The following is an 18815-nucleotide window of genomic DNA, read 5'->3' on the forward strand; positions in this document are numbered from 1 at the left end:
GCTTCCTCTGGCCCCATCCTCGTTTTTTGCTCACCTCCGGTTCCTCAGCAGGGTTTCTCGCACGGTTCCTCAGCCCCGGGCTCTGCTCCTTCTTCCCCTTCGGCTCAGAGAATCCTTCGCACTACTGGTGCTGTCCCTCAACAGCAGCCCTTTTCTGCGTGACCGACCAGCCTCCATCACCACCCAGCGGGAGTTCCTCCTCCGACTCATCATCAATTTCCCAAATCTCCGACGGGGGACTATCCTGGGTAATGCCCTTCCCTTTCTTATCCTGCGTCTACGTCGCCACCCTTTGATGTTCCTCAATCTCCTTAGTCCGCTGTCTGGTCTCCATAATTCGCCTGCTTCCTTTACTGGGAGGTCTCTGATACTCCACGCGTCTAATCCAGGCCAGACGGCTCTCCAACACCCTTATCACTCCTCTCCCAATTTGGAAACAACCAGATGTCCGGTCGCCTTCCCCGATCTTGATATAAATAGGATTTTTGACCTCCTCATACCGTTTATCACCGGTGAACAAATGCCGCCATTTGCTTTCACGGTTGGCAATATTAATGGTAATTATTCCTTGGTTAATGTTTGTTATCGAGGCTTCTGACAGCCCACCATCCCCTCCACTGAAAATCCATAAATTAATGATCTCACCCTGCGCAAGATCGAGTGCCATTACCTTCACACACTGCCCTCGAACAGTTCTGTACTCAACCATCATTTCGCTAAGCTTCCCCAATTGATCACTGATCAAAAACCAGGATCTCCACGTCCTTTGTTTATGCCAGCTCAATGATCCGACAAGGTGCTTACATGGCTTGGTCATAATCCGAGTTAATGATCTCAGCCAACTCTTTCCACTCGTTGTTTCCACACACAGCCTTCCATTGTTGGTCAATCCTGTTACCCCTCCCTCTGCTGCCCCAATTGGCCAGGTAATCAGCCGCCTGGTTACCTTTCCTGCGGACATGACTTACTACCTTATACTCAATCTTTTTTAAGAGAACTGCAATATCCTGAACGATACCCGCAGTACGCCAACTGCTGGTGGCTTTTTCCCAGCTCTTGCCATTATTTAATTTCCTCACCATGTCCACTGCAATCTGAGAATCGCCCGCGATTTCCAGGTTAGGATAACCATTTCTAACTGCAATCCTTAATCCTTGATGGAGGGCCCAGAATTCAGCTTCATTATTAGTCATCTCTCCTCCCCCTTCTGCGAATATCCATCTGACCTGTTTATTACTATCTCTGAAGATGCCTCCGAAGCCTGCTTCTCCTGGGTTTCCTTTCGAAGCCCCATCGAAATTTAACTTAACAAAGGTATCCCTGGGGTAACTGAATTTGTCAGGGCTCTGGCTCCTCAAGTCCTGGGGGATGGATAGCTTGTGATGGACCATCTCCAGTTTTAAGTTTAACTTACTCAAAATTTCTTGTTCCTCCTGATTTGTCTTCCAATCATCCTCGTACCATCTCTCCACTAGAACTGTTTCCCGCATGAGCTCTACAGCTTTTACCCAAATTGTCTCCAGATTCTTTGACAAATTCTGGAAAATCCTCCGATTTCTCTCCTTCCAGATCATCCACATAACAAACCCCGGAATAAGATTCCAGGCTCTTTTAACGACCTTGCATTGGAAGGCTTCCTTGTTCCATTTGAAGACTAATTCATTAAAATCGCTGATGACAAATCCTGGTTTATTGAAGGTCTGCTTAATATTCACCCACAAATTCATAGAATACAGACATTTAGTCAGAAGATGATCTCTGGTCTCCCCCTCCTTGTTGCAGAGACAGCATATCGAAGGCCCAATGAAGCCCTTCTTCTGAAGTCTATCCCAGGTTAGGATTTTGTTTTTTGCAGCCAACCATATGAATATATAGACCTTTGGCCACCAATTATTTTCCCATACTACTTTCCAATCCAGGTTTCCAGCATCCCCATTCTGAGGGTCAAATAAGTAATAAGCTTCTTTGGTGGTAAACAGACCTTTCATAGAATTCCCCCACCTAAGGATATCTTGGCCATCACGAGCTCTGATTTTCCTGGATCCAACTTCTTTTTTGTATTTGTCTTGCAGGTCTTGTTCAATCTCCCTGTCCCATTCCACTGGATCAATCCAAACTCTCCACCCTTCTTCCACAGCATGAACTTTCCAATAGTCTCTAACACAAGTCCTGTTTCCTTCTATTCTGGCTCGGATTTGATTAAGATCTTGGATTCTACTCAGTATTTCTCTCTGTTGCCACCTATCTTCCCAAAAATTTGCCTCTGCTCCTCCACGGATCTCCCAGAAAGCATGTTTTTCCACCAGATCCTGGTTCTGGCGAGCCAGTTCCCAAATAGAAGAACCTTTAGGTGTTTCCTGTTGCCTTAGGATCTCTAACGTTGAATCAGGCATGTTATATTTAGTCTTCCATATGTTCTTCCACAGATCATTGCCCCCCCTGAGCCACCTCCACCACAACTTGGCTCCCAGGACTCTGTTGAGAGTTTCGGGGTCTCTCAGCCCCAAGCCACCTTTCTCCTTTCGCTCTGTTAACTGATCCCAAGATACAAGAGCCCACTTCTTTTTTTGGTCAGACCCTCTCCAGATGAAGTTCCTTATGATTTCTCTGATTTTAGCACAAACCCCTAAAGGTGCGGCCATTATTGAAAGAGAATAAATTGGGATAGCTTGCAAGACAGATTTCACCAAGACTATTCTTCCTGCAATGTTTAAGGCTCTGAAGGCCCAATTTGCCACCTTTGCGTTCAATTTATCCAAGACACCCTGCCAGTTTTTCATCTTTTTAGAGGTGAGGTCTATCAGATTACCTAAATACTTCGTAGGTAATTCCCATCTTCTAAAACCCAAAAGTCTGGTGAGATGGATTCTTACCTGATCTATTGTGTTGAATATGAAGATACAAGATTTGTCTCTATTAATTTCCAGGCCAGATGCCTCCTCAAAAAGATCCAGAATTCTTTTGATATGTCTGACTTCTTTGACTGTTGGTTCTCCAAAAAGCATAATGTCATCCACGAATTGTTGGTGGGTTAAGGGCAAATTATTCCCCCATAGCTTGAGACCCTTCAACCTGTGTGCCTCTCTTTCCTGTTTAATAAAGCGACCCAAACCTTCAGCTGCAAGGATGAACAGAAAAGGGGATAAAGGATCTCCTTGTCTAATTCCACGAGAAACATTAAAAGTCTTCGTTGGAGTTCCATTGACCAGGATAGAGAAATTTGGAGAGGAGATCAGACTATGGATCCAAGCAATCCGCCTCTTATTAAACCCAAAGCTCTCTAGGACTTTGCCCAGATAATTCCAATTCAATCTGTCATAAGCCTTAGACAAGTCCAGCTTAATCAGCATGCCTTTTTGTTTTTTAACCTTAAGAGAGTGCAAAACTTCCTGAGTTACAACAAGACCATCAAGGATCTGTCTTCCTTCAACAAAACTAGTTTGTTCTGAAGATACTAACTGGTCTAAAAGGGGTTTTAATCTCTTAGCTATCAGGGACGTTACAATCTTGTAAATAACATTGCATAATGCTATTGGTCTAAAGCCATTTGCATCCTCTAAATTTTCACCTTTGGGAATTAAAGCAAAAAAGGTAGCGTTGAGAGCCGGCCACACCTTTTGATTCCTTCTTGATTCTTCAACCAGATCAAGGATCTCTCCCCCCAAGAAATGCCATCCCGCCTGGTAAAAGTCTACTGTGAAGCCATCTGGTCCCGGGGCAGTACCCTTCTTCATTGCTTTCACCGTCTCTTCTACCTCCTCGAGGGTCGCCGCTCTCATCAAAGCCTTATTTTGGTCTTCAGTGACAAGGCTGGGAATAGCCGAGCAGATTTCCTGAATAGCTCTAGATCTATCAACCTGTGGTTCAGACAAGATTTCTTTGTGGTGATCCACAAGAACCTGTTCTATCTCCTCTTGCTCCACCACTCTATTTCCATTCCTATCCTTAATGGATAGGATTCTGTTCCTCTGTCTATGTTTAATCATTGCCTGATGGAAGAATTTAGTATTTCGTTCTCCCTCTCTTAACCATTTTATTCGAGATTTCTGTCTCCATAGAACCTCCTCCTGCTTTCGCCTTTCTTCTAATTTTCCAAGGATGACCCCTTCTTTGTTGATGCTATCCTCTGTCCTGCCTTCCACTATCATCTTTTGCTGAATGCTTTCCATTTCTCCTTCTAGTTGTTATTTATCCTCAAGGATGTTTCCAAACTCTTCTTTGTTCCACTTTTTAATTTTTCCCTTCATCTCTTTCAGTTTTAATTGGAACGTTTGCATTTTTCCTTTACCTTGCATAGAAGATTGTCGCCACCATTCCTCGATTCTCTTGATAAATTCTGGGTCTCTCAACCAGAAAGATTCAAACCGGAAGGGTCTCCTCCCACGATTCTTTTTGATATCGATCTCTAATCTAATCGGCCAGTGATCAGACCCCAAGGAGGGTATAATCTTTGCCTCTACAAAAATGTCTTTATTCATAACAGCTTCTGAAACTAGGAATCTGTCCAGCCTAGAAGCGATTTGGTTTTTGCCTCCTCTCCTGTTATTCCAGGTAAAAATCCCATTGATAGTCTGAATGTCAACTAGTCTTAAATCCTCTATCGTCTCATTGAATCTATCCATGATTTGGTCCACTTTCCTCACCCCTCCTTTTTTCTCATCCAAGGATCTGATTAAGTTAAAGTCACCCCCTATGATCCAGGCAGCTTCAGGATACAGTCTACGGATAACTTTCATGCTTGCTATGAAGTTTTCTTTTTCACCTAAGGAGGGGGGGCCGTAAACCCCTGAAACAACAACCTGCTCCTTGGTTCCCACTATCCTACCCTGACCAGTAAGGATTTTACTCATACTAGTCCATCTATCCAGGATGATATCAGTAGGGTTCCACAGAATTGCTATACCTCCTGCAGATCCAATAGCATCCAGCCCCATCACTTTGTAATGAAGATTATTTTTTCCTATAATACCCTCAAGCTGTTGAACCGATATTTTAGTCTCCTGCAAAAACATAATGCTAGGTTTCTCTTTTTTCAACTTGTCTTTCATGTACCTTTGTTTACCCTTACTGTTTAAACCCCTGATATTCCAACTGATAACAATCATTTAAAACTTTTGATAGGAGGGAAAAAAAACCTCTGAAAGAGGTATCACTTTACCTGAATTGATCAACTCTTCTCCCACCGTTTGGAGGGTTTCGCTCATTGTCTTACGATCCCTCTTTCTACTGTTTTTGCCAGAGCTGTCCAGTCCCATCGATTCTGTCCCCTGATCATTTCCAGTCATCACCTGCTTGACTGTATTCTCCCCTTTTTTCTCCTTATATTTCTGGAATACTTCCTTATACAACTGTTTCTGTTTTTCAGGTATGAATCGTCTGTCAAGGTATTTCCATTCTTGAAGAAGCCTTTTCATTATTCTCTCTTCCTCAACCTCGTTTTCTGCCTGGTTCTCCACCTCCATTTGTGATTGCATTGTGGTATCTTCCAGCTGCTCCTCCGTTCGTTCTCCATCGATTTTCCCTGGGTCTATTTCTTTTCCTTTACCTTCCCTTACTATTTCCATTGGGATGTTCCCAGGATCCTCATCATCCTCTAAATTTATTTCATAGTCCTCATTGCCTTCCTGTAATACCTGAAATTTATTCTGGCTTGACATTTGAGCAGGTTTCCTCTGAGGCTGCGATCTAGGGCCTTCCTTGTTTTGCCTTCGTCTTCTTGTAACCTGCTGAAAACCCCCAGACACTTCCTCCTGACTTTTCTTTTGTTCCTCCTCATTGTTCAACGGGCATTGCCTGTATAAATGGCCGTATTCATGACAGTTTCGGCATCTGAAAGGAATGTGTTCGTAATCTATTGGCTGTTCCCAAACCTCATCATGATATTCCATCTCAACACTGTCAGGAAGGGGTTCCGCCAAATTCATATAAACACAGATTCTTGCGAAGGCGTTATACTTACCCCGTTTTGTAGCCTCTGTAATCTTAACAAAACTCCCGATTGTGTTGCCGATTCCTTCTAATATTTCAGGGTCCCAGCATTCGTCGAGCAACCCAAAGAGCCTGACCCAGATTGGTGCCTCTAGCAGCTTTTCCTTATCTGGGTTATATCGCTCCTCCCAATATTTCATGAACAGACCTGCATTGTTCAAAAAATATGGTCCTTCTTCAAATATCATGTTCTTGTCTTCCACGTTCGTGAAGATTGCTGTGAAAAATCCCTTGGCTCCCAATTTCAGATCAATATGACCTCGAGGTTTCCATTTCTGGTCAATCCATCGAAGTAGCTCCTTCTCCGAGGGCCAGTAACCAATGAATTTACAAATCAAGGCATGGTCCTTCATATAACAGTTGTATTCCTCCAGCTTGTTACAAGGGATGACATAGCGTGGTTTTTTTTGAGCCCGCGGCAGACATTTCCCTTTCATCCTTTTCTGCCATAAATTTCCCATGACCGGGACGTGGCTTTCCTTCTGATTATGCTTCATTCCACTCCCGCTGTTCTCCCCGGTTACCACATTCTTGAAGGAGGGGATCTCTCCCCCCCCCTTTTGCTCTTCCATTTCCTCTTAGTTCATGTCTCTCTGTTGTTATCCTGGCCCAATAAGTGATAAAAACGCAGCAATCGGGTCAGCCCCTCCTGCCGGCTTCTCTTCCTTATCTTGTCGTCTTCAGCCGTGCTCGCGCTGACTCCAGCAGTGTCCTTTAGTTAGGCCCTTCTGTGGTGGCTTCTGCAAACCCTAGCAGAGCGCATCGTCCCCCTCCATCTTCCCGAGTGACCCAAATAATGTTATTATGACCTTTCACTCAAAAAAAAAAATAGTCCTTCTTTATGATAGTTTATTACTCCTTGTTTGTTTTTTGGCCCCTTTTTTTTAAACAAATGAATGATTCTTAGTTACTTAACTTTTGCAACATGATTTTGATGGTTTGTGCACTTTATTCCACTATTGTAACTTGTTCCTCTTCTTCTTTTTTTTTTTTTTTTCTCTTTTATACTTTATTGTCAACTTTTTACCTAGGGAACACATCATGGTTTGCTTTTTTTTTCCCTTAGTTAGGCCACAGTGTTCAACCCTTCAACTCTTATACCAATTGTAACATGCCCCAACATGCACCAATTTTATTTTATTTTACTACGATTACGTACATACTTTGTAAGTCATTTTTTCAAATTTTCTTTTAAATACACTCATTTGAAGAGTTAACATTTACTATGGGACTTTTATATGTATTTAAATGGGGATGTCTTACTTAGCTTCGATTGATACTTTGCTTATGTATGTGATGTCGAAAACCTTCATATATTCCTTGATTGTTGTGTTACTTTATCGATCCACACACTTTAGTTAATATATATAGGTACATGGCCCTATTCGTTTAACCTAAGTTCCATTGGTACCGCTGATGGATATGAGTACAACAATCCATTGTAACCTACACTTGGTTGTTTTTTATGATTCTAGAACTTGTATTAATGAATGGATTAACCGGTAGAATTTCTTGTGAGCGTAATTATTATTTTCCAACATCTATGGTTATTATGATTTATGGTTTTTGATGTGGACGACTAGGATGTGGGTGGGTGATTATGGGTGTAACCCCCTCCTACCTTGGATCTCTACAGGCTCATTCGATAGCTCACATTTGGGAGTGAAGCTCTGTAATCACAGTGTTGAAAACCTAACCTCGTTAATCCTATTGCAACTTCTTATGTAACTATCTGTGTTGTTCCTGTAAACTTTGGGGTGATTAATTAGTTGCATCATTCAATAATCATAGGTTCTCATGATTTTTCTATGGATCTGGTCGACTTTCTATGCACGATGGTGAGTTATGTTGGGCTGGTATCCCTTTCTTGATTTTTTGTGGATTGTTGCACATTCGACTCATAATGAAGGATATACGTTAGAGTATGTTGTAGGTGTGAAGATCACCACTAACTCCTTCCAGCCAACAACTCCACTAGATCCCAAGTCTCATTTTTGGCCAAAGATGTCATTTTATCAACCATGGCCTCTTTCCAGAGTTTTTCATCCTCTGAATCTATTGCCTCCCTGACAGTTATGGGATCATCATTAGTAGTAAATAAAACAAAATTTGAATAGAAAGTAGATGGACCATACCTTTTTGGCTTCCTTATCTGTCGAACTGATCTTCTCAAAACTGGAGTTTATGGCTCTTTCTTTTATGATTCTTGTTATGCTGTAGAGTTTGATTCTTCCTCTTTTAGCTCAAACTCTATCTTCTCAGGTTCCTTTGGTAGTAATTCATTTTTAATAACATCTTTCACCTCTTTAAACACCACATCTCGGTTGTACACAACCTTCCTTTTTTCTGGGTTCCAAGGCTTATAACCTTTTAAACCATCCTTATACCCAATAAAGATGCATCTTTCAGATTTACTATCTAACTTGGTTATTTTCTCCTTTTGAACATGTACATATGCATCACAACCAAATACGCTCAGATATGAAAGAGATGGTTTCTTACCAGTCCATACCTCATGTGGAGCCTTATCCTCCAACGTTGATGAGGTGACATGTTAACCAAGTAACATGCAGTCTCCACTACCTCTGCCTAGAATTCTTGTCCTAACCTGGCACCATTGAGCATGCTTCTTGCATTTCCCATCAACGTCTTGTTCATTCTTTCTACAAACTATTTTTTTTTAGGTGTGTATCAAGTAGTCTTATGTCGTGCTATACCACACATCTTACAAAACTCTTCAAATTCCTTCTTGCAAAACTCTCCACCATTATCTCTCCTCAACACCTTGATCTTCTTCTCTGTCTGATTTTCCATCAGAGCCTTAAATTCTTTAAACCTGTCAAAAACCTCAGATTTCTTCTTGAGGAAATATATTCATGTATTCCTTGATAAGTCATCTATAAATGAGACATAATACACAGACTTACCCAGTGATGGAACCGTCATAGTTCCAAACACATCACTCTACACAAGCTTTAATATTCCTTTTGCCTACTTAGGACAAGAGGGGAAACTCACCCGATTCTGCTTCCCATATATACAATGTTCACAGAAATTAAAATCCAGAGAGAAATTAGACATAACTGCTACCAAAACATTACCATGCAGTATTCAAAGCCCCTTCTCTCCAATATGACCAAGCCTTTGATACCATAACATGGTCTTTCCTCTAGAGACCACTAGGATTTTGGCTCCACTTTCACGAACCAAATAATTGTTGCACCAATCAATAATAGTGCTACCTAGAAGCTTGTACATATTTCCCATCCAAACTCCCCGTATCAATACCTAAACCATCTTGTAGGTATCTTTCTCGAACACTCTTTTTACACCTGCATCATCCATCTTGCTTACAAAAATTAGATTTTTGGCCAATGCAGGAATATGAAGAACACCACGAAGTGTAATAATCCTTCCACCTTGCAACTTCAACTTGAATTTTCCATGTCCGATGATTTTGGCCTTCATGTCATCCCCTAAGAAGAAATCACGAACATCATATTTCTCATACTCACATAACCACTCCCTATGGGCAGTGAAGTTAAAGGATGTGCTTGAGTCAATGAACCATGCCTCATGATCTACATGTGTACTTGAAGAAGAAGCCAAGTATACATCCCCACCTTCAACTGAGGTGGTTTTCGCCTCTGCAGAAGAAGAATCATCAGATCCCTTTCCTTTCTCAAGAGATTTAGATCTACAGTCCTTTTTGTAGTTCCCTTCCTTTCTGCATTTCCATCACACCTTTACAGGTTTTCCTAGAGATTTAGATCTCCCTATAGATTTAGATCTCCCACTAGAGGACTTATTTGTGTTTCTGTTCTAGGAGAATCCTCATATAGACAAGGCATCTCCATTCTAGCTCTCCACATTTTTCTGTGTCATCTCTTCAGACAACAAGGATGAAAATATTTCATGAAACTTCAAGATAGTTGTATTGCTACCTATAGCAACAACCAGAATGTCCCACGAATCTAGTAGAGAACACAACAAACTGATGCACTTATCTTCATTTGACATTTTTATATCAATGGATAACAACTAGCTTACCACAATATTAAAGGGGTTCATATGTTCTGTCAATGAGTGTCCATCCTTCATCCTCAAGTTATACAACTTTTACCCCAGGAACAGTGTTTTCACCAGAGACTTAGATTGGTACAAAGTCCTTAACTTGTCCCAAATATCCTTCATCGTAGCTTCCCTTGATACATTCAACAATAATGAATTTGAGATACACAGCCACATTATTCTCTTTGCCTTCTGATCCAACTGTTCCCATTCTTCTACTAACATTTCCATTTGTTTAGTACCCATATCTACCGCGATCCACTGATCTTTATCCACAAACAGATCCTCCATCTTGAGCTTCCAAAACTCAAAAATCTGACCATTAAATTTATCGATCTATATCTTTCCACTATTATCCATCTTTTTTCATTGGAAGAATCGATCCCGCAGATCTCCCACTGAATAGGGTCTACCACAAGCTCGAGCAAAACCCCTCAGTAAAAGTTGTCTCCTTGAAGCCAAAACAACTCTGATACCAAATGTAGGTTTAACCGTGAACAAAAATTTCCTACAAACGAGTTCTTCAAATATAAAAATAAATAATGGTGAGAACATAAAACAAATATGCACATATATTTTCCCCTAGATCCCAAAACTGAGACTACCAGATTGATTTTTCGTTATGTTCCTTTCAATGTTACTATACATATATATACATGTTGAAGCAATTATAAACCCTAATCCATTCATAAAAAAAATATGGGTACGCCCCTGTTTCCGAATTTTAGAAAATGAAAATGAATTCAACCATCTCGATACTGTTATAACAATTACAACAATGATGCTTTTAAATGAAAACCTAACTATTGCGTTAAAAAATTAATTGCATCATTTTAGGATTTTAAAAATAAAAAAAGAATTGTATCATGTGAGTGCATTAAAAAATTGTCGCGCCCCGACAATGTCAGTGTGCTTTTCTTATAAACGCACTGGTGCGCTTGAATATTGAATGCACCGATGTTTGGATAAATTGAAAAAAAATGTGATTTTTTTTTAATTAAAAAACGAAAGGCAATTGTTATTTTGAATTGCAATTTCATAAAGTCTTTTAAATAGTAAAAAGCTATTCACTATTTCATTATTTTCCCCAAAATTTCAAGGGAGTGATTTGCAAGAGAGACATACCAAGAGAGTTGTATAGAAACATAATACTTTGGAGCAATAAAACTATTTAAAAGATCCGAAGTTGGAAGGTATGGTGATTCACTCAAAACCCTGCATAATAAATTTTTTAAATTTTATTTTACTGATAAAAAAATATTAAAATTTATGTTAGAGTTTAATTAAAAAAGAAACCATTTGCAAGAGAGACGTACTGGGAGCACTGTGGAAAGATAATAATTTGAAAGGTATGGCGATTCACTCAAAACCCTGGATAACAATTTATTTATTTATTTATTTATTTTTATTTTTTTTACTGTGAAATTTTTGTACAATTTTCGTTACATTTATTCACAATTGAGAGAAAATAATAATAATAATTAAAAACTTTATATAGTAAAAAAATTACTATTGATTTTACTAGTAGAATTGTTATGATTTCTCTTTCTATTTAAATTTAATTAAAATTCATAAAAAGAAAAAAACAATAAAATTCAATACTTAACTTAAACCATTGTTTCTTGCAAAATTTCACCTTAGGGTTTAACTTCCTCTACCACTTCACAATTAGGGTTTTATATTTTAGGCATTTTAGATTTAATGGATTTTTGTACTTACTATATATAGGGCAATTGACATGTAAAGTAGGGGAATCACGTATTGCATTAGATACAAACCCTATTGGCCCTGTCCATTTTTTTAAGAAACAGATATATGTTCCATGGTGCGCCCTCTATAATGTAATGCATCGGTTCGCTCTTTGTAATACAACACACTGATATATTATAACATTGTTTATTATGTCAAGTCAGTTCATCATTGCTCCCGGTGTAATATAACACATCGAAAGACCTCTTCCAAACATCATCGTTAAATCATTCTGGTGTGTTTAGCCTTACAAATTGCATCGTCACAATTTAAAATTATTTAAAAATAATAATTTTCCATGACTATGCTAAACAATTAAACGCTTGGTGCATGTAATGGGATAAATGCACTAGTGTGTTTATTCAGATAAACAAACCAGTTACCAAAACTCTTTTTGGCTGAAAATTATTTGATTTATTTGTAAAATATATTTAATGGATTTTGTATTAAATGGTATAGGTTGTATAATGACAAAAAATGTTTGAAAAGGTGTCAAATAACAAAAATATTAATCGAAACATGGTAGCACATAAAAAAAGTAGAGAAGGCAAGTTCTTTGTAATTTCTTTACAAAATTAATATAGTTGAAGTATATGTAATTTTAACTAATTTGTATTGGTTGGTGTGTGTAATGCAGATCCCCAAAACGAAGAAGGTCGATAAAATCATTTCTAATCTAAGTGCAGAAGGTTGTTGAAGCCTAATAGAAAAATTGCAAAAGGATGAATCAAGTGAATGAAAAAATACAATTCGAAATGAAGCTTTTTGTTTTTTGAATTTTCATTAATAACATACTTAAGAATATTAGATGACATGTTTCAACAATTCACTTAATTTAGATATGTTTAGTTTTCTACAATGAGCAACAACGAAGGAAAAGATCAATATTGTTCTAAGAAAAGAAAAATTATAGAACATGTAAATGACAATGAATTAGTCCTTAGCTTATCTAGAGTGGTGCTAGAGGTTAATGAAAGGAGGAAATTTTTTTACAAAATTATGAGGGATCTAGTGGAATGCACGTACAGATGTACTTTTCACTTACAATAAAAAAATAAATCTGATGATTCTAAGAACCAAATTATATCTAAACTACAGGAAGTGTTTCCAGAGCAATGGTCAATGAGACATGTCAAACTTGTAATAGGAAAAACATAAAACAACAAAAAAATCGTTTAAAAGGTAATATTCCTAATTAAAATGATTTTATAGAATTATATATATATATCCTACTACAAACCATTCAGTTATTAATATCAATTTTGTTATATTTAGTTTTCATATATCAATATAAAAATGTTTTATTACTTTTTTTAGGAAGATTATGAAAATCCTAAATGATCAACGAGCTGATATGTGAAACATGCGAGTAGGAATGTCCAAGAAAGTGTACATGGAGATGGTAAAATAAATTTACATAATTACATCAGAGGAGTCATATCAACAACAATGTGCTTCAAATGTATATAATCATGATTGAATTTGTACATATAAAAACATAATTTAGCATTAAATATTAATTTTCAAGTATTTTCTTGTAGAAAAGAAAACAAGATGGAAATGATTCAACACATAAAAGAGGACGACAAGGAATAAAATGGTTGATTTCAAAGATTGTGAGTAATTGTTAATATTTCCTTATAACAACTCAAGATTTCATTTTTGTATATTTTAAGTTGTTTTACATCAACCATCCTTGAATGTCTTCAAATAAGTGCTAACACACAAATAAGAGCCATTGGAAGAATCAATTGACATTAGATTAAATAAGGGTTGTGATTATATGTTTGCATATCGAAAATTAATTGTGGAATTTGTAGGTATCTATGTTGTTTTACTTCTTTGAGTTTATAATTAATAGAAAAAAAAATCCTTTATATTAAATTTAGGATTTATAAGGGGGTTTAAAACATGCAGGAGACAAAGTATGGAACTACACCAATAGAAGACTTGTTACAAAAAGGCATGAGACTTGGTTTTGAAACCATGTGTATAGTTTTTGAGTCACTTATTGCTATTGTACATTTCTATTCAATTTGCATTGATGTATATTATTTATTCCAATTTTCATTATTCTCACCAATGTAGATACACTTATTACACTTTATTTTTATGTTTGCATATGGAATATCAAGCAGGCGAAAACAATCGATGCAATCAACAAAAATTTCCTCCAAATAACCCAATCCATGGAAGTATCTTGAGCACTAACAATAATTCCAACGAAGAATGATGATCTATTTGGATATCAATAAAACCTATTGTATTTTTTGAAATAATTGTTTGTGAAAATAAGACATTTTGTTTAATGTAATGGACATAGTATCCCAATTGAAAGACAAGGGGTTACCAATAACAATCTCATTTTTTATGACAAAAAGTCTTTTATTGATATATAATAAAATACATTTTAATTTATTCTATTTTCTTATCCAATGTCACTGCGAAATGTTTCACCACTGATTAAATATATGGATGATTAAATATTATAATGAATAGATGATAACAAATTAATCCAAACATTATATACAAATGCACTAATAAAATTTTAATTTATATGTATAATTTTATAAGATATATATCCATTTTTTGATGAATAATGGATTTAAAAAATTATAGTTATTGCATCATCATAGGTCGATGTTTCCAGAAGAGAAAATATCATACAAAAAACCAGTGTGCTCATAACATAAAATCACACTGGTGCATTATGTTATATAAATGCACCGTGATGGCATATTTTTACATGACCGATGCCCTCTCAGAAAATGATAGCATCGAGGCATTTATTTCTTCAAGCACTGGTATTATTTGTAATTGATGCCCCAATGCATTGTAATTCTTAACATGCCAGTGCTTTCATAGAACTAACACCCTCATCCTACAGAATATTATTTCTGGATCCCATGCATTATGAAAACTAATAGCACTGATCATTTTATATAACTAACGCATTGGTGTGTTTATACAAACAATAGGTATCGACACCCACAAGATGAAACAAAAGAATTGACACATCAATTGTCTTTTGTGTGTCCAAATGTCATTCCTTACAAGAATTCCCCAGGGATTTTTTAATCTATTAGCATTAGTGCAGTATGTATTATGCACCGACGTTATTTTAATTCAATGCCTCAGTTCTTTTAGTTATGTATGCGGCCCAATGCATTTATATATGTAGAGCATCAGTGCTACGTGTTTAATGAAGTGCACCGCAAAAAACAATCTCCTAAAACCTATGGTCGCCCATACATTTTAGTTGTGATGAAGTTTTGTTATAATAACCGCTAAAACATCCGATATCACAAACAAATGTTTTAGATGATATGTTTTTTTTTATAAAATTTTCCAATTTTATAACACTAAAAACCTCTGTTACAACCTCTGCTTGAAGATATTTTCCTTCTAGTGAACAAAAAATAATCATTCAAAAAGTAATATTCCTAATTAAAATTGTTTTCTAGAATTATATGTAGATATTACTACAAAGCATTCATTTATTAATATCTATTTTGTTATATTTAGTTTTCATATATCAATATAAAAATAGTTTATTACTTTTCACGAAGATTATGAAAATCCCAAATAATTAATGAGTTGATATCTGAAAATGGTCGGTAGAAATGGACATAATTGCATCGTAAGAGAAGTCATCTAAAAAAAATGTTTTTCAAATGTATGTAATCACTGTCATTTTTTATTCGGTATACATAAACAAATAATTTGGCATTAAATATTAATTTTCAAGTATTTTCTTGCAGAAAACAAAACAAAATGGAACTCATTTAGCACATAAAATAGGATGATAAGGAAGAAAATGGCTGATTTCAAAGTTTGTGAGTAATAATATTTCCTTATAACAACTCAAGGTTTCATTTTTGTATATTTAAAGTTATTTTACAACAATCATCCTTAAAATACAAAGAAGATGCATCAAAAGAATTGATTCACATTGTGTTAAATATGGGTTGTGAGCATATGTTGGCATATCAAAAATTAATTCTGGAATTTGTAAGTATCTATGTTTTTTTATTGCTCTAAGTTTATAATAAATAGAACAAAAAGAAATACTTTATATTAAATTTATGATTTTTATGGAGTATAAAACTTGCAAGAAACAAAGTATGGAACTACAGTAAAAGAAGAGTTGTTGAAACAATGCTTGAGATTTGGTTTGGAAGAAATGTGTAAATTTAAGGACTTAATTCTTACCATGATACATTTCTTTACAATTTACATTGTTGCATATTATTTATTTCAATTTTTATTATTCTCACCAATGTAGATACACTCATTACACTTTTTTTTATGTTTGTAGATGGAAATTGAAGAAGATAAAAACAATCAATGCAATCAATAAAACATTCATCCAAATAACCCAAATCATGGAAGTAGCTTGAGCACTGACAACAATTCTAGCGAAGAATGATGATCTATTTGGATATCAATGCAAGTTGTTGTATTTTTCAAAATAATTATCTGTGAAAATTAGAAATTTTGTTTAATGTAATGGACAAAGTGTCCCAATTGAAAAAAAAAGGGTTACCAATAACTATCCCATTTTGTATGAAAAAGAGACTCTTATTCATGTATAATAAAATACATTTTAATTTATTCTACTATGTTTTCTAATGTCACTTTGAAATGTTACACCAATGATTAAATATTATAATGAAGGGATGTGAAATATGATGATATAACAAATTAATCCAAACATCATATACAAATTCACCATTCAAAATTTAATTTATATGAATATTGTTATAAGATATTTTTGATTTTATTATGAATAACAGATTCAAAAGATCACGATAATTGTACTTTCATAGGTTGATGTTTCTAAAAAAGAGAAAATGGATACCGGGACATTGTATATTAATGTGCACTGCTCTGAATATGAGTTTTTCAACAGAGAATATTTATAATAATAAAAAATGGTATCCCAGTGTGTTTGTAAAATAAAGACACATTGGGAAGACATACATTTCATGCACCAATGCGATTCTCCTTAATGCACAGGTGCATTGTTACCTATAACGCATTGGAGTAGTAGATTACGTAAAAGCACTAGTAATGAAAGATTTTGTTTGTCTGCCTTGGTGCCTTTTGTAAAAATTACAACAAAGAGACTTTTACTTTTATAAACACATAAGCACCAAACGTTATAATTTTGAAACACTTTTGTTGTTTATACAACTCATTAGCATTGATGCATTATTATGCATAACTACTCAATGCGTTGGAGAAGATAAAATCATCGGGGTTGTAAGATTATTTTTTCTACCTTGGTGCCCTTCCTAAAAAGTACTTCCAGGCGTGTTTTTGGAAGACATAAGCACCGAGGTGTTATAATTTGTAGGCACTAGTATTTTTTTCATTCAACGCTCCGGTGGATGGTATAATAGATTATAGAGCCGATTCTTTTTTATTATTAAAGAATCAATGATTTTATAAATTTAACGCACCAGTGCTCGAAACATTTTCTTCCAGATATGGTGCTTTTATTTAAATTTACAACACTGATGGTTTTATTTTAGTAGTGCACTAGTGCGATGTTTCCAGTAAGCACACCGTTAAGAAAATATCCACTAAAACCTCTGGTCACCCAGGTTTTTTTATTTGTGATGCAATTTCATTGTTAACTCCACTAAAACATATGTACCACAAACAGATGTTGTAGCAGAGGTTTTTCTGACAATATGTTCCAATTTTATAAAAATAAAAACCTTCGTTATAACCTCGGCTAGAAGGTATTTTCCTTATAGTGTTTGATAACGTTGATCCACTGAGATCTAATTTATTTTCTTGTAATATTAATGATTTATATACTGAAGAATGTAATATGATATCTTGCTCTCTGTTGATATCATAGAAGAATATTTGTTACAACATAATTTCATGTGTCATGCATGTGTTTCGAACCATTTAAAAAAAAAATCTTCAAATTTCTGCATAATAATTTGAATAACTCTTAATTATTTTGAATGAACGATGGTTTATGTAATTGTTAATTTTATTATCCTTTATTTTTAAAACCCCCCATCACCTTCCAAATTCTTAAAAGCACCTTGGGTGAGACTTTATTCCCTTGCAGAAGATTGAAAATGTCAATGCTAATCTAGACTACAATGAAAACCTTTGTTGGCACCCTAAGGCAGAACCCTAGGTCTCTATAACAATTTCTCACTAACAAATAGATGGAATTACATAGAAATATAGGGTGGAATTATTCAAAAGAAATAGGGGAGTCCACCTTAGGAATTAGGTCTAAGAAAGTGGAGTTAGAGGCTAGTACATTTTCTTCTCCCTTCTAGAATCTTTGACCACCCCCAACAGGTCATTACCCACAACTTCGAAGAGTCTCAAAAAATTCCTACCCATTCGTCTAGCCTTGGGCTCTTATTTCTCTGGAAGTTGTGAAGAAATATCTTTAATTCCTCCTCAATAACTTTAGCCATTAGCGACCTATTCATTCCTGATCCACAAAACATGGTAAAGGGAAAGAAGTGTGAATAATTTCTACAATTGATATTTCCTTCTAGGATTTGAAGAAGTTTCCAAAATTCCTTTTTTCCATGACATCAAAGACGAGAAAGGAATAAACCTCTCTACCATCCTAATCCCTAAGGTTCGATATGGTATTCCCCAAATTTCTACCCCTTTCATATGCATGGAAGAACTTTGTGTTATCTTCTCCATAATTAAGCCAGATAGCCTTGCTTTTGAGTCTCCATTCCACCTTGTGATCTTCTAAAATCTTTTGTTTCCTATTTTCTAGGCTAAAAAGGGCTTCTCTAGTCTCCATAGAGCTAAAATCTTCCCCATCCTTGACTGCAATGGCTTGCAACTGGTTTTCTATCTCCAAAAGAGCCTGTGCATCCTCCTGCTTCTTGTTTTTAGCCCATTCTTTTGCTTTATGTTTGATATGTTTCAAGTTTTCTTCAAAAGCCCAGTCTATTGATAGGCTTTCTCAAGGATCATAGGGGTTCCATTGAGCTTGGATGAGG

The 18815-nt window shown here is 36.0% G+C and overlaps 2 protein-coding genes across 2 annotated transcripts; both read right to left on the reverse strand.

Annotated features, from left to right (window-relative positions):
- Nucleotides 1-800: 800 nt before the first annotated feature.
- On the reverse strand, nt 801-4169 carry LOC149169128 (uncharacterized). Its single transcript, XM_089425089.1, has one exon. It carries the CDS (start codon nt 4167-4169, stop codon nt 801-803), a length of 3369 nt encoding a protein of 1122 aa, XP_089281215.1.
- A 15-nt stretch (nt 4170-4184) lies between these two features.
- On the reverse strand, nt 4185-6560 carry LOC149169129 (uncharacterized). Its single transcript, XM_089425090.1, has 2 exons — nt 5136-6560; nt 4185-5000 (listed from the first exon to the last, which is right to left on the reverse strand). The coding sequence occupies exons 1-2, from the start codon at nt 6558-6560 to the stop codon at nt 4185-4187; spliced, it is 2241 nt and encodes a 746-aa protein (XP_089281216.1).
- Between the last annotated feature and the right edge of the window lie 12255 nt (nt 6561-18815).

Source organism: Pinus tabuliformis, chromosome 4_2 (genome assembly GCF_031772625.1).
Source record: "Pinus tabuliformis cultivar Carrire ecotype Pingquan chromosome 4_2, CPIR1, whole genome shotgun sequence".
NCBI lineage: Eukaryota > Viridiplantae > Streptophyta > Pinopsida > Pinales > Pinaceae > Pinus > Pinus tabuliformis.

Coding starts and splice junctions, on each gene's coding strand:
- LOC149169128 (XM_089425089.1), bottom strand. CDS start 4,169: ATGGAAAGCATTCAGCAAAAGATGATAGTGGAAGGCAGGACAGAGGAT.
- LOC149169129 (XM_089425090.1), bottom strand. CDS start 6,560: ATGGAAGAGCAAAAGGGGGGGGGAGAGATCCCCTCCTTCAAGAATGTG. Junction 5,001..5,135: donor AAGTGATACCTCTTTCAGAG/GTTTTTTTTCCC, acceptor ATGTTTTTGCAG/GAGACTAAAATATCGGTTCA.